General features: G+C 46.9%; 1 protein-coding gene across 1 annotated transcript in view; it reads right to left on the bottom strand.

The window, feature by feature from the left end:
• rgs19 (regulator of G protein signaling 19) overlaps positions 1-16860 on the bottom strand; it is a 98863-nt gene that overhangs the window by 38876 nt on the left and 43127 nt on the right. Inside the window, exon 3 of the mRNA XM_014134285.3 lies at positions 6538-6677. Within this exon, the coding sequence (XP_013989760.1) occupies positions 6538-6677 (140 nt within the window). The remainder of the gene's footprint in view (positions 1-6537; positions 6678-16860) is intronic.

Below are 16860 nucleotides of genomic sequence, written 5' to 3'. Positions count from 1 at the left end.
TCACATGCAAAAAGCACTTTTCGGTAGTGCTTAAAGCTTGCCATTCTGAAAGCAGCATTTCTTCTTCAACTCAATAAGCCCGATCAGTCGTCCATGACAACAAAATCATAAACAACAGATTAGGCTAATTAGTCCTTCGTTTTTGGGTTATGCTCTGGTAAAATCATTTGGCTAATCTATATTTCCATCTTTCCAAGTCCTATTCTTCAAGATAAAGGCTGACTGGAAATCTGACAGACGTTGGTGTTGAATGTAAATACTGTATATAACACATACACACACATATACATATATATGTGTATATGTGTGTGTGTATGTGTTATGTGTATGTGTTATATATATATAAATATAAAACCTACAGTGCCAGTCAAAAGTTTGGACACACATTTTTTTTAAACTATTTTCTACATTGTAGAATAATAGTGAAGACATCAAAACTATGAAATAACACATATGGAATCATGTAGTAACCAAAAAAGTGTTAAACAAATCAAAATATATTTTATATTTGAGATTCTTCAAAGTAGCCACCCTTTGCCTTGATGACAGCTTTGCACACTCTTGGAATTAAATCAATCAGCTTCATGAGGAATGCTTTTCCAACAGTCTTGAAGGAGTTCAGACATATGCTGAGCACTTGCTGGCTGCTTTTCCTTCACTCTGCAGTCCAACTCATCCCAAACCATCTCAATTGGGTTGAGGTTGGGTGATAGTGGAGGCCAGGTCATCTGATGCAGCACTCCATCACTCTCCTTCTTGGTCAAATAGCCCTTACACAGCCTGGAGGTGTGTTGGGTCATTGTCCTGTTGAAAAACAAATGATAGTCCCACTAAGCGCAAACCAGATGGGATGGCGTATCACTGCAGAATGCTTTGGTAGCCATGCTGGTTAAATGTGCCTTGAATTCAAAATAAATCACTGACAGTGTCACAAGCAAAGCACCCCCACGCATCACACCTCCTCTTCTATGCTTCACGGTGGGAACCTCACGAGGAGATCATCCGTTCACTGGATCTGTGTCTCACAAAGACACGGCTGTTGGAACCAAAAATCTCAAATTTGGACTTATCAGACCAAAGGACAGATTTCCACCGGTCTAATGTCCATTGCTCATCTTTCTTGGCCCAAGCAAGTCTCTTCTTATTATTATTGGTGTCCTTTAGAACGGCAACCTAACAGCACCGGAGAGGATGGCTGCCGTTTTACAGGCTCCTAACCAAATGTCCTAGTTTTTTGGCCAAAGTGCAATCATTGGAAAACAAAATGGATGATATACGATCAAGACTCTCCTACCAACGGGACATTAAAAACTGTCATATCTTATGTTGTGTTAACCGAGTCATGGCTGGCTTCTCTGCGCATCGGCAGGACAGAGCAGCTACGTCTGGTAAGACGAGAGGCAGTGTGTCTATTTGTCAATAACAGCTGGTGTGCGATGTATAATATTAAGGTAGTATCGAGGCATTGCTCGCCTGAGGTAAAGTACCTTATGATAAGCTGTAGACCACACTATCTACTGAGAGAGGTCTCAACTATATTATTCGTAGCCGTCTATTTACCACCACAGCCCTAAGACCGCACTCAACCAGCTGTATAAGGCCATAAAACAAACAAGAAAATGCTCAACCAGAAGCGGCACTCCTAGTGGCCGGGGGGACTTTAATGCGGGCAAATTTAAATCCGTTTTACCTCATTTCTACCAGCATGTCACATGTTCAACTGGAGAAAAAAAACTCTAGACACCTTTACTCCACACATGGAGATGCAAAACTCTCCTCCGCCCTCCATTTGGCATATCTGACCATAATCCTATCCTCCAAATAGAACCCTGTCTCTATTCTAGAACCTCCCCTGCTCTAGTCTGTAACCCAGATAGAACACTGTCTCTATTCTAGAACCTCCCCTGCTCTAGTCTGTAACCCAGATAGAACCCTGTCTCTATTCTAGAACCTCCCCTGCTCTAGTCTGTAACCCAGATAGAACCCTGTCTCTATTCTAGAACCTCCCCTGCTCCAATCACAAACTATCATACAAGCAAAAAATAAAGCAGGAAGTACCAATGACTCTCTCAATACGGAAGTGGTCAGATGATGCGGATGCTACGCTACAGGACTGTTTTGCTAGCACAGACTGGAATATGTTCAGGGATTTATCAGATGGCATTCATCGGCTCATCAATAAGTGCATCCACGACGTCGTCCCCACAGTCCCAGCTGCCTTGAGATCATTGACAAGATCCTCCTGTGTAGTTCTGGGCTGATTCCTCACCGTTCTCATGATCATTGCAACTCCACGAGGTGAGATCTTGAATGGAGCCCCGATGATCTTGTAGCCCATTCCAGCCTTGTGTAGGTCTACAGTCTTGTCCCTGACATCCTTGGAGAGCTCTTTGGTCTTGGCCATGGTGGAGAGTTTGGAATCTGATTGATTGATTGCTTCTGTGGACAAGTGTCTTTTATACAGGTAACAAACTGAGATTAGGAGCACTCCCTTTAAGAGTGTGCTCCTAATCTCAGCTTGTTACCTGTATAAAAGACACCTGGGAACCAGAAATCTTTCTGATTGAGAGGGGGTCAAATACTTATTTCCCTCATTAAAATGCAAATCAATTTATAACATTTTTGACATGCATTTTTCTGGATATTTTTGTTGTTATTCTGTCTCTCACTGTTCAAATAAACCTACCATTAAAATTATAGACTGGTCCTTTCTTTATCAGTGGGCAAACGCACAAAATCAGCAGGGGATCAAATACTTTTTTCCCCCACTGTATTTGAGCAACGATCTGAGGCTGGTAATGAACTTAAAGTAATGTCTTAAAGTAATGATGGACTGTCATTTCTCTTTGCTTATTTGAACTGTTCTTGCCATAATATGGACTTGGTCTTTTACCAGATAGGGCTATCTTCTGTATACCACCCCTACCACCCCTACCAACCTGTACGCTCTCGTTAGTTGGCCCTCGCTTCATACTCATCGCCAAACCCACTGGCTACAGGTTATCTACAAGTCTCTGCTAGGTAAAGCCCCGCCTTATCTCAGCTCACTGGTCACCATAGCAGCACCCACTCGTAGCACGCGCTCCAGCAGGTATATTTCACTGGTCACCCCCAAAGCCAATTCCCCCTTTGGTTGCCTTTCCTTCCAGTTCTCTGCTGCCAATGACTGGAACGAACTGCAAAAATCACTGAAGACTCATATCTCCCTCACTAGCTTTAAGCATCAGCTATCAGAGCAGCTCACAGATCACTGCACCTGTACATAGCCCATCTGTAAACAGCCCATCTATCTACCTACCTCATCCCCATACTGTATTTATTTATTTATCTTGCTCCTTTGCACCCCAGTATCTCTACTTGCACATTCATCTTCTGCACATTCTACCATTCCAGTGTTTAATTGCTATACTGTAATTACTTCACCACCATGGCCAATTTATTGCCTTACCTCCCTTATCTTACCTCATTTGCACTCACTGTATATAGACTTTTTTGTTTTATTTTTTTCTACTGTATTATTGACTGTATGTTTTGTTTATTCCATGTGTAACTCTGTGTTGTTGTATGTGTCAAATTGCTATGCTTTATCTTGGCCAGGTCGCAGTTGTAAATGAGAACTTGTTCTCAACTAGCCTACATGGTTAAAAAAAGGTTAAATAAAATAAATAAAAATAAAATACCTTGTCACAACACAACTGATTGGCTCAAATGCATTAAGAAGGAAAGAAATTCCACAAATGAACTTTTAACAAGGCTCACCTGTTAATTGAAATGCATTCCACGTGACTACCTCATGCAGCAAGTTGAGAGAATGCCAAGAGTGTGAAAACCTGTCATCATAGGCCAAGGGTGGCTACTTTGAAGAATCTAAAATCTAAAATATATTTTAATTTATTTAACACTTTTTTGGTTACTACATGATTCCATATGTGTTATTTCATAGTTTTCGTGTCTTCACTATTATACTACAATGTAGAAAATAGTAAAAATAAAGAAAAACCCTTGAATGAGTAGGTGTGTCCAAAACTTTGACTAGTACTGTATATCACCTATATAACATATTACCATCTGTAGTGGAAAGCAATGGGTTAGAAGAAGCCTACATTCCCAACACATAAATTCATTTATGGCCAGCTATGTAAACTCTAACATACATCTGGATAGAACAGTAAAGAACAGGAAGCAGAACAGAGCAGGTGATAGAGCAGTAGAGAACAGGAAGCAGAACAGAACAGGTTATAGAACAGTAGAGAACAGGAAGCAGAAAAGAACAGGTGACACAGCAGTAGAGAACAGGAAGCAGAACAGAGCAGGTGATACAGCAGTAGAGAACAGGAAGCAGAACAGAACAGGTGACACAGCAGTAGAGAACAGGAAGCAGAACAGAACAGGTGATACAGCAGTAGAGAACAGGAAGCAGAACAGAGCAGGTGATAGAACAGTAGAGAACAGGAAGCAGAACAGGAAGCAGAACAGAGCAGGTGATAGAACAGTAGAGAACAGGAAGCAGAACAGAACAGGTGACACAGCAGTAGAGAACAGGAAGCAGAACAGAACAGGTGACACAGCAGTAGAGAACAGGAAGCAGAACAGAACAGGTGATACAGCAGTAGAGAACAGGAAGCAGAACAGGAAGCAGAACAGAGCAGGTGATAGAACAGTAGAGAACAGGAAGCAGAACAGAACAGGTGACACAGCAGTAGAGAACAGGAAGCAGAACTGAGCAGGTGATAGAACAGTAGAGAACAGGAAGCAGAACAGAACAGGTGACACAGCAGTAGAGAACAGGAAGCAGAACTGAGCAGGTGATAGAACAGTAGAGAACAGGAAGCAGAACAGAACAGGTGACACAGCAGTAGAGAACAGGAAGCAGAACTGAGCAGGTGATAGAACAGTAGAGAACAGAAAGCTGAACAGAACAGGTGACACAGCAGTAGAGAACAGGAAGCAGAACTGAGCAGGTGATAGAACAGTAGAGAACAGGAAGCTGAACAGAACAGGTGATACAGGAAGCAGAACAGAGCAGGTGATAGAACAGTCGAAAACAGGAAGCAGAACAGAGCAGGTGATAGAACAGTAGAGAACAGGAAGCAGAACAGAGCAGGTGATAGAACAGAAGATAACAGGAAGCAGAACAGAGCAGGTGATAGAACAGTAGAGAACAGGAAGCAGAACAGAGCAGGTGAAAGAACAGGAAGCAGAACAGGAAGCAGAACAGAGCAGGTGATAGAACAGGAAGCAGAACAGAGCAGGTGATAGAACAGGAAGCAGAACAGGAAGCAGAACAGAGCAGGTGACAGAGCAGTCCCTCTGCTGAACATCTGTGGGTCCAGCCTCTGACACTGGAGTGTACCATATACTATGTGAGAAGAGGGGGATACTGGGAAATACTATGTTCTCAGTGAGAGTGGGGGGGACGTACCAAATACTTTATGAGCACAAATTTTTGTTCCTGTAGATTTTGACCAGGCATGAAGCCTTGTTACAGGGATGCTGTGAGTGTAGGGGGGGATGCTGTGATTGTAGGGGGGATGCTGTGAGTGTAGGGGGGATGCTGTGAGTGTAGGGGGGATGCTGTGAGTGTAGGGGGGGGGGCGCTGTGAGTATAGGGGGGGACAGGGATGCTGTGAGTGTAGGGGGGGATGCTGTGAGTGTAGGGGGGATGCTGTGAGTGTAGGGGGGGATGCTGCGAGTGTAGGGGGGGATGCTGTGAGTGTAGGGGGGGATGCTGTGAGTGTAGGGGGGGACAGGGATGCTGTGAGTGTAGGGGGGATGCTGTGAGTGTAGGGGGGGATGCTCTGAGTGTAGGGGGGGATGCTGCGAGTGTAGGGGGGGATGCTGTGAGTGTAGGGGGGGATGCTGTGAGTGTAGGGGGGGGATGCTGTGAGTGTAGGGGGGATGCTGTGAGTGTAGGGGGGGATGCTGTGAGTGTAGGGGGGGATGCTGTGATTGTAGGGGGGGATGCTGTGAGTGTAGGGGGGATGCTGTGAGTGTAGGGGGGATGCTGTGAGTGTAGGGGGGGGGGCGCTGTGAGTATAGGGGGGGACAGGGATGCTGTGAGTGTAGGGGGGGATGCTGTGAGTGTAGGGGGGATGCTGTGAGTGTAGGGGGGGATGCTGCGAGTGTAGGGGGGGATGCTGTGAGTGTAGGGGGGGATGCTGTGAGTGTAGGGGGGGACAGGGATGCTGTGAGTGTAGGGGGGATGCTGTGAGTGTAGGGGGGGATGCTCTGAGTGTAGGGGGGGATGCTGCGAGTGTAGGGGGGGATGCTGTGAGTGTAGGGGGGGATGCTGTGAGTGTAGGGGGGGGGATGCTGTGAGTGTAGGGGGGATGCTGTGAGTGTAGGGGGGGATGCTGTGAGTGTAGGGGGGGATGCTGCGAGTGTAGGGGGGGATGCTGTGAGTGTAGGGGGGGATGCTGTGAGTGTAGGGGGGGGATGCTGTGAGTGTAGGGGAGGGGATGCTGTGAGTGTAGGGGGGGATGTTGTGAGTGTAGGGGGGGATGCTGTGAGTGTAGGGGGGGGGGGGGGGCGACCTACCATGAGCAGCTACAGCAGCAACACCAGCAGAAGCAGCATGGGTTTGGTCTCTGTGTGTTGGGCTGTCGTTGAGCCCGGCTGGTCGACATCTCGCTGACAGCCATGGGAGACTCTCCGTCTGCCGGGACAGGGCCTGTGTACTGAGAGAGAGACAGAGACAGAGAGAGAGAGAGAGAGAGAGACACACACACACAGAGAGAGGAGAGAGAGAGACACAGAGAGAGAGAGAGAGAGAGAGAGAGAGAGAGACAGAGAGAGAGAGAGAGAGAGAGATTCAGAGAGAGAGAGAGAGAGAGAGACAGAGAGACAGAGAGAGAGAGACAGAGAGAGACAGAAACAGAGAGAGAGACAGAGACAGAGAGAAAGAGACAGAGAGAGACAGAGACAAAGAGAGAGAGAGACAGAGACAGAGACAGAGAGAGAGAGAGAGAGGGAGAGAGAAAGAGGGAGTGAAAGATAGAGAGAGCGAGGAGGAAGAGGGGAAAGAGAAAGAGAGGGGGGAAGGAGAGAGAGAGACAGAGAGAGAGAGACAGAGAGAGAGAGATTAGCACACACACACGTATGGAACACACCCACACACAGGGGTGTATGCATACAGATATGCACATGTACACGCACAATCACCAACATGAATAAACACTAGAGTTCGACCGATTAATCGGAATGACCGATTAATTAGGGCCGATTTTTCAAGTTTTCATAACAATCGGAAATCGGTACTTTTGGACGCCGATTTGGCCGATTTTTTTTATATATAATTATAAAAAAAAGTAAAAAATGTAGACCTTTATTTAACTAGGCAAGTAGGTTAAGAACACATTCTTATTTTCAATGACGGCCTACCGGGGAACAGTGGGTTAACTGCCTTGTTCAGGGGCAGAACGACAGATTTTTACCTTGTCAGCTCAGGGATTCAATCTTGCAATCTTACGGTTAACTAGTCCAACGCTCTAACCACCTGCACCATTGCAAAAGTGCCTAACCACCAAGTGCCTAACCACCTGCACCATTGCACTCCACGAGGTTACGCGAATGCAGTAAGAAGCCAAGGTAAGTTGCTAGCTAGCATTAAACTTATCTTATAAAAAACAATCAATCAATCATAATCACTAGTTAACTACACATGGTTGATGATATTACTAGTTTATCTAGCAGGTCCTGCGTTGCATATAATCACTTAGTACACGTTGCTCCAACCATAAACATCAATGCCTTTCTTAAAATCAATACACAAGTATATATTTTTAAACCTGCATATTTAGTTAATATTGCCTGCTAACATGAATTTCTTTTAACTAGGGAAAATGTGTCACTTCTCTTGCAAACAGAGTCAGGGTATATGCAGCAGTTTGGGCCGCCTGGCTCGTTGCGAACTGTGAAGACTATTTCTTCCTAACAAAGACAGCCGAACGGGGGATGATTTAATAAAAGCGCATTTGCGAAAAAAGCACAATCGTTGCACGACTGTACCTAACCATAAACATCAATGCCTTTCTTAAAATCAATACACAGAAGCATATATTTTTAAACCTGCATATTTAGCTAAAAGAAATCCAGGTTAGCAGGCAATATTAACCAGGTGAAATTGTGTCATTTTGCGTTCATTGCACGCAGTCAGGGTATATGCAACAGTTTGGGCCGCCTGGCTCGTTGCGAACTAATTTGCCAGAATTTTACGTAATTATGACATAACACTGAAGGTTGTGCAATGTAACAGGAATAATGTTTTGTTTTGGAGATGATAGTTTCCGGATTCGACCATATTAATGACCTAAGGCTCGTGTTTCTGTGTGTTATTATGTTATAATTAAGTCTATGATTTGATAGAGCAGTCTGACTGAGCGATGTTAGGCAGCAGCAGGCTCGTAAGCATTCATTCAAAATAGCACTTTCGTGCGTTTTGCCAGCCGCCCTTCGAGACGGAAGCTCTACTGTTACACTGGCAATACTAAAGTGCCTATAAGAACATCCAATAGTCAAAGGTATATGAAATACAAATCGTATAGAGAGAAATAGTCCTATAATTCCTATAATAACTACAACCTAAAACTTCTTACCTGGGAATATTGAAGACTCATGTTAAAAGGAACCACCAGCTTTCATATGTCCTCATGTTCTGAGCAAGGACGTTATCTTTTTTACATGGCACATATTGCACTTTTACTTTCTTCTCCAACACTTTGTTTTTGCATTATTTAAACCAAATTGAACACGGTTCATTATTTAGTTGAGGCTAAATTGATTTTATTGATGTATTATATTAACTTAAAATAAGTGTTAATTCAGTATTGTTGTAATTGTCATTATTGCAAAGAAAAAAGGGAAAAAAAAGACACAAAAATCGGCCGATTAATCGGTATCGGCGCTGAAAAATCATAATCGGTCGACCTCTAATAAACACACACACACACACACACACACACACACACACACACACACACACACACACACACACACACACACACACACACACACACACACACACACACACACACACACACACACACACACACACAGTTCAGCGGTACATCGAGGCAGAGTTCAAGCAATGTCAGTCCACTTAAACATCAGCTCTTAAGTTTTCATACATCAGTCTTCCATTAGTCTCTTTCTCTCCTTCCCCCTCTCTTTCCCCTCTTCCTCTCTCTCTCTCTCCTTCCAGCTCTCTATCTTTCACTCCCTCTTCCTCTCTCCTTCCACCTCTCTCTCTTTCTCGCTCTCCCCTTCCCTCTTTCTCTCTTGCTCTCTGTCTTTCTCACACTATCTCTCTCTGCCCCCAACTTCTCTTGCTATCTCTCTCTCCATCTCTCTCTGCCTCCCACCTCTCTCTCTCTTTCTCACTCAATGATCCTCTTGCTCTCTCTCTCTCAATTTAATTTAATTTCAATTTAAGAGCTTTATGGGAAACATATGTTTACATTGACAAAGATAGTGAAATAGATAATAAACAAAAATGAAATAAACAATAAAAACAATTACAGTAAACATTACACTCATAATTGTTCCAAAAGAAAAAATACATTTCAAATGTCATATTATGTATATATACAGTGTTGTAACGATGTGTTAAAATACAAAAGGGAAAATAAATAAACATAAATATGGGTTGTATTTACAATGGTGTTTGTTCTTCACTGGCTGCCATTTTCTTGTGGCAACAGGTCACAAATCTTGCTGCTGTGATGGCACACTGTGGTATTTCACCCAGTAGATATGGGAGTTTATCAAAATTGGGTTTGTTTTTGAATTCTTTGTGTCTGTGTAATCTGAGGAAAATATGTCTCTCTAATATGGTCATACATTTGGCAGGAGGTTAGGAAGTGCAGGTCAGTTTCCACCACATTTTGTGGGCAGTGTGCATATAGCCTGTCTTCTCTTGAGAGCCAGGTCTGCCTACGACAGCCTTTCTCAATAGCAAGGCTATACTCACTGAGTCTGTACATAGTCAAAGCTTTCCTTTAGTTTGGTGGTCAGGTATTCTGCCACTGTGAATTCTGCATGCAGTCTCTCAATTTGGTGTTTGTCCTTTTTTGTGAATTTTTGGTTGGTGAGCGGACCCCAGACCTCACAGCCATGAAGGGCAATAGGTTCTATAACTGATTCAAGTATTTTTTGCCAGATCCTAATTGGCATGTCGAATTTTATGTTCCTTTTGACGGCATAGAAGGCCCTTCTTGCCTTGTCTCTCAGATCGTTCACAGCTTTGTGGAAGTTACCTTTGGCGTTGATGTTTAGGTCAAGGTATGTATAGTTTTTTGTGTGCTCTGGGGCAACGGTGTCTAGATAGAATTTGTATTTGTGGTCCTGGTAACTGGACCTTTTTTGGAACACCATTATTTTTGTCTTACTGAGATATACTGTCAGGGCCCAGGTCTGTCAGGGCCCAGGTCTGACAGAATCTGTGCAGAAGATCTAGGTGCTGTTGTAGGCCCTCCTTGGTTGGTGACAGAAGGACCAGATCATCAATAGACATTTGACTTCAGATTCCAGTAGGGTGAGGCCGGGTGTTTCAGACTGTTCTAGTGCCCTCGCCAATTAGTTGATACATATATGTTGAAGAGGGTGGGGCTTAAGCTGCATCCCTGTCTCACCCCACGGCCCTGTGGAAAGAAATGTGTGTGTTTTTTGCCAATTTTAAACGCACACTTGTTTGTGTACATGGATTTTATAATGCTGTATGTTTTTCTCCCTACACCACTTTCCATCAATTTGTATAGCAGAGCCTCAATGCCAAAATGAGTCAAAAGCTTTTTTGAAGTCAACAAAACATGAGAAGACTTTGCCTTTGTTTTGGTTTGTTTGTTTGTCAATTAGGGTGTGCAGGGTGAATACGTGGTCTGTCATACGGTAATTTGGTAAAAAGCCAATTTGACATCTGCTCTCTTTCTCTCTCACTCCATCTCTTTCTCTCAATTCTCCTCTCTCTCTACACCCACCTTTTCCCTCTCTCTCTCTGCCCCCACCTTTTCCCTCTCTCTCTCGCTCTCAACTACCCTCTCTCCCTCTCTCTCTCTGCCCCCACCCCTCTCTCTCTCTCTCTGGGCAGTGAGTCAAAGAGCAGAACAGGAGGTGAGAGTGTAATGTAGTGTCAGTGGATTCCCAGACCACAGAAATCACCTGAGATGTTTTAGCAACATCAGCAGTATCCTGATTTCCCTACCTCACATGACACACTGACTGACTGACTGACTGGATGAATGACTGGATGAATGACTGGATGACTGACTGAGAAGGGGAGAGGATTACAGAGGAGAGAAGAGGAGAGGATAACAGAGGAGAGAAGAGGAGAGGACAGTAGAGGAGAGAAGGGAAGAGGATTACAGAGGAGAGAAGAGGAGAGGATAACAGAGTAGAGAAGAGGAGAGGACAGCAGAGGAGAGAAGAGAAATGGAAAGGAGGAGAGACCTACTGAGACACACGAGTGAAGCACAGAATAGAGCAGAAAAGACTCCTGTGCATTCCTTGGTGAAGGCCGTGTGAACTAAACCAACAGCACGTCTCACAGCACTGTGTGTCTGTTTGTGTGTGTGCGTCCTGTGTGTGTGTGTGTGTGTGTGTGTGTGTGTGTGTGTGTGTGTGTGTGTGTGTGTGTGTGTGTGTGTGGCATGCGTGTTCTCTGAGTTCTCTGTAAAAGGGAAGTGTATGTGGCCACTTTTTAAACGGGGAAGTTCCTCTCACCACCAAAAGAGGAAGTTCCTCTCACCACCAAAAGGGGAAGTTCCTCTCACCACTAAAAGGGGAAGTGCCTCTCACCACCAAAAGGGGAAGTTCCTCTCACCACCAAAAGGGGAAGTTCCTCTCACCACCAAAAGGGGAAGTTCCTCTCACCACCAAAAGGGGAAGTTCCTCTCACCACCAAAAGGGGAAGTTCCTCTCACCACTAATAGGGGAAGTTCCTCTCACCACTAAAAGGGGAAGTTCCTCTAAGGCAAAGGTCATGTTTTGGAGGGAAGTGTCAGTGTGGAGCTTCCTTAAAGCATTTCTTATTCTTAAGGATTGGAGCCTTTTTTTCAAATTTTTGCCTAAAATGACATACCCAAATCTAACTGCCTGTAGCTCAGGACCTGAAGCAAGGATATGCATATTCTTGATACCATTTGAAAGGAAACACTTTGAAGTTTGTGGAAATGTGAAAGGAATGTATGAGAATATAAGACATTAGATCTGGTAGTAAAATAATACAAAGAAAAAAACATGCGTTTTCTATTGAAAAAAAAATTGGTCCCATCATCTTTGGAATGCAAGAGGAAGGCCATTATATCACTTAAGAGTCTAGGCGCAATTTAGAGTTTGGCCACTAGATGGCAGCAGTGTATGTGCAAAGTTTGAGACAGATCCAATGAACCATTGCATTACTGTTCAAAATGTTGTATAGAGTCTGCCCAAATGTGCCGAATTGGTCAATATATACATTTTCAAGTACATAACTATAGAAACATACAAAAATGATATGATAATAAACAATTTATGTTTAAAAACTCCCAGGAATGTCATACATTATGAATAATTAGCTTCCCTACAGTAAAGACACTAACTTTCACGCATCTAGATGGGGGGGAGACCCAGTTCCTACATTTTAATATAAAAATGTATTCTAACAAACAAAACTATGCTACATTTTTATCTCTGGGACCCTCAGGATGACAAATCAGAGCAAGATTACTGAATGCAAGTACATTATTTACCTTCAGAGGTGAATGTATCAAACCAGTTGCCGTGATAAACGTTTTGTTGTTGTTGTTGTTGTTGTTGTTGTGCACTCTCCTCAAACAATAACATGGTATTATTTCACTGTAATAGCTACTGCCCATATAAGACATGTCTATGTCCTGGGAAATGTTCTTGTTACTTACAACCTCACGTTAATCACATTAGCGTACGTGAGCTCAACCGTCCCGCGGTGGGGACACCAATCCCGTATAGGTTTTAAACAGAGAATATGGACAAGAGTTTGGGCATATTAATGGGCTGACGATGGGGAAGTTTGACAATGGGGCAGTTTAACGATGGGGCAGTCTCTCTCTCTCTCTCTCTCCGTATGTCCGTCTGTCTGTCTTCTCTATCTGTCGTCTCTCTCTAGGTGTGTCCCAAAGCTGTTCAGGGGGACAGGGGGCTTAATGCAGGGTGCCATTTTAATCTCTCCCATTTTTAATCCTCCCTCCCATGACCTCTGCTCTCCTTCTCAGCCTGCGCCCCTAATGGCACTATATCCCCTACATTGTGCACTACTTTGGACCAGACCCTAATGGGGCCCTGTTCAAAAGCAGTGCAGTATATAAGGAATAGGGTGTAATTTTGGACCCGTATTCAGTTTGATAACAGCCACCCCCACTGCAGCCACCGCCACTACAGCCATCCCCACTACAGCCACCCCCACTACAGCCACCACCACTACAGCCACCACCACTCCAGCCACCTCCACTACAGCCAGTACTACAGCCACCTCCACTACAGCCACCACCACTACTGCCACCTCCACTACAGCCAGTACTACAGCCACCTCCACTACAGCCACCACCACTACAGCCACCACAACTACAGCCACCACCACTACAGCCACCTCCACTACAGCCACCACCACTACAGCCAGTACTACAACCACCTCCACTACAGCCACCACCACTACAGCCACCTCCACTACAGCCAGTACTACAGCCACCACCACTCCAGCCACCACCACTACAGCCAGTACTACAGACACCTCCACTACAGCCACCCCCACTACAGCCACCTCCACTACAGCCAGTACTACAGCCACCTCCACTACAGCCACCACCACTACAGCCACCACCACTACAGCCACCTCCACTACAGCCAGTACCACAGCCACCTCCACTACAGCACCACTACAGCCACCACCACTACAGCCACCACCACTACAGCCACCTCCACTACAGCCACCACCACAACTGCCAACTCCACTACAGCCAGTACTACAGCCACCTCCACTACAGCCACCACCACTACAGCCACCACCACTACAGCCACCACCACTACAGCCACCTCCACTACAGCCACCACCACTACAGCCAGTACTACAACCACCTCCACTACAGCCACCACCACTACAGCCACCTCCACTACAGCCAGTACTACAGCCACCACCACTCCAGCCACCACCACTACAGCCAGTACTACAGACACCTCCACTACAGCCACCCCCACTACAGCCACCTCCACTACAGCCAGTACTACAGCCACCTCCACTACAGCCACCACCACTACAGCCACCACCACTACAGCCACCTCCACTACAGCCAGTACCACAGCCACCTCCACTACAGCACCACTACAGCCACCACCACTACAGCCACCACCACTACAGCCACCTCCACTACAGCCACCACCACTACAGCCACCACCACTACAGCCACCTCCACTACAGCCACCTCCACTACAGCCAGTACTACAGCCTGATTTCTAGCCTGTCTATCTATGGGTAACAGCGCTGACGTGTTATGCTCAACCTGTTCAGTTTTCCACGGCAAAACACCAGAACATGGCCCACTACAGCCACCTCCACTACAGCCACGTCCACTACAGCCTCGTCCACTACATCCACCACCACTACAGCCACCACCACTACAGCCACCCCCACTACAGCCACCCCCACTACAGCCTCGTCCACTACATCCACCACCACTACAGCCACCACCACTACAGCCACCCCCACTACAGCCACCCCCACTACAGCCACCTCCACTACATCCACCACCACTACAACCTCCACTACAGCCACCTCCACTACATCAACCACCACTACAGCCAGTACTACAGCCACCTCCACTACAGCCTCCACTACAGCCACCACCACTACAGCCACCCCCACTACAGCCACCACCACTACAGCCACCCCCACTACAGCCACCCCCACTACAGCCAGTACTACAACCAACTCCACTACAGCCACCACCACTACAGCCACCTCCACTACAGCCAGTACTACAGCCACCACCACTCCAGCCACCACCACTACAGCCAGTACTACAGACACCTCCACTACAGCCACCCCCACTACAGCCACCTCCACTACAGCCAGTACTACAGCCACCTCCACTACAGCCACCACCACTACAGCCACCTCCACTACAGCCAGTACTACAGCCACCTCCACTACAGCCACCACCACTACAGCCACCACCACTACAGCCACCTCCACTACAGCCAGTACTACAGCCACCTCCACTACAGCCACCACCACTACAGCCACCACCACTACAGCCACCTCCACTACAGCCAGTACTACAGCCAGATTTCTAGCCTGTCTATCTATGGGTAACAGCGCTGACGTGTTATGCTCAACCTGCTCAGTTTTCCACCACAAAACACCAGAACATGGCCCCACTACAGCCACCTCCACTACAGCCACGTCCACTACAGCCACGTCCACTACATCCACCACCACTACAGCCACCACCCCTACAGCCACCCCCTCTACAGCCACCCCCACTACAGCCACCTCCACTACATCCACCACCACTACAACCTCGACTACAGCCACCTCCACTACAGCCAGTACTACAGCCACCTCCACTACAGCCTCCACTACAGCCACCACCACTACAGCCACCCCCACTACAGCCACCACCACTACAGCCACCCCCACTACAGCCACCCCCACTACAGCCACCTCCACTACAGCCACCCCCACTACAGCCACCACCACTACAGCCACCACCACTACAGCCACCCCCACTACAGCCACCACCACTACAGCCACCACCACTACAGCCACCCCCACTACAGCCACCACCACTACAGCCACCCCCACTACAGCCACCCCCACTACAGCCAGTACTACAGCCACCTCCACTACAGCCACCCCCACTACAGCCACCACCACTACAGCCACCTCCACTACAGCCACCTCCACTACAGCCAGTACTACAGCCTGATTTCTAGCCTGTCTATCTATGGGTAACAGCGAATACGTTATGCTCAACCTGCTCAGTTTTCCACCGCAAAACACCAGAACATGGCCCCACTACAGCCACCTCCACTACAGCCACGTCCACTACAGCCACGTCCACTACATCCACCACCACTACAGCCACCCCCACTACAGCCACCCCCACTACAGCCACCCCCACTCCAGCCACCACCACTACAGCCAGTACTACAGACACCTCCACTACAGCCACCCCCACTACAGCCACCTCCACTACAGCCAGTACTACAGCCACCTCCACTACAGCCATCACCACTACAGCCACCTCCACTACAGCCAGTACTACAGCCACCTCCACTACAGCCACCACCACTACAGCCACCACCACTACAGCCACCTCCACTACAGCCAGTACTACAGCCACCTCCACTACAGCCACCACCACTACAGCCACCTCCACTACAGCCACCTCCACTACAGCCAGTACTACAGCCAGATTTCTAGCCTGTCTATCTATGGGTAACAGCGCTGACGTGTTATGCTCAACCTGCTCAGTTTTCCACCACAAAACACCAGAACATGGCCCCACTACAGCCACCTCCACTACAGCCACGTCCACTACAGCCACGTCCACTACATCCACCACCACTACAGCCACCACCCCTACAGCCACCCCCACTACAGCCACCCCCACTACAGCCACCTCCACTACATCCACCACCACTACAACCTCCACTACAGCCACCTCCACTACAGACAGTACTACAGCCACCTCCACTACAGCCTCCACTACAGCCACCACCACTACAGCCACCCCCACTACAGCCACCACCACTACAGCCACCCCCACTACAGCCACCCCCACTACAGCCACCTCCACTACAGCCACCCCCACTACAGCCACCACCGCTACAGCCACCACCACTACAGCCACC

The sequence above is a fragment of the Salmo salar genome, chromosome 13 (genome assembly GCF_965601325.2).
Source record: "Salmo salar chromosome 13, fSalSal1, whole genome shotgun sequence".
Classification (NCBI taxonomy): domain Eukaryota; kingdom Metazoa; phylum Chordata; class Actinopteri; order Salmoniformes; family Salmonidae; genus Salmo; species Salmo salar.
The sequence above is the reverse complement of the archived record's forward strand: the minus strand, read 5'-3'. Positions and strand labels throughout refer to the sequence as shown.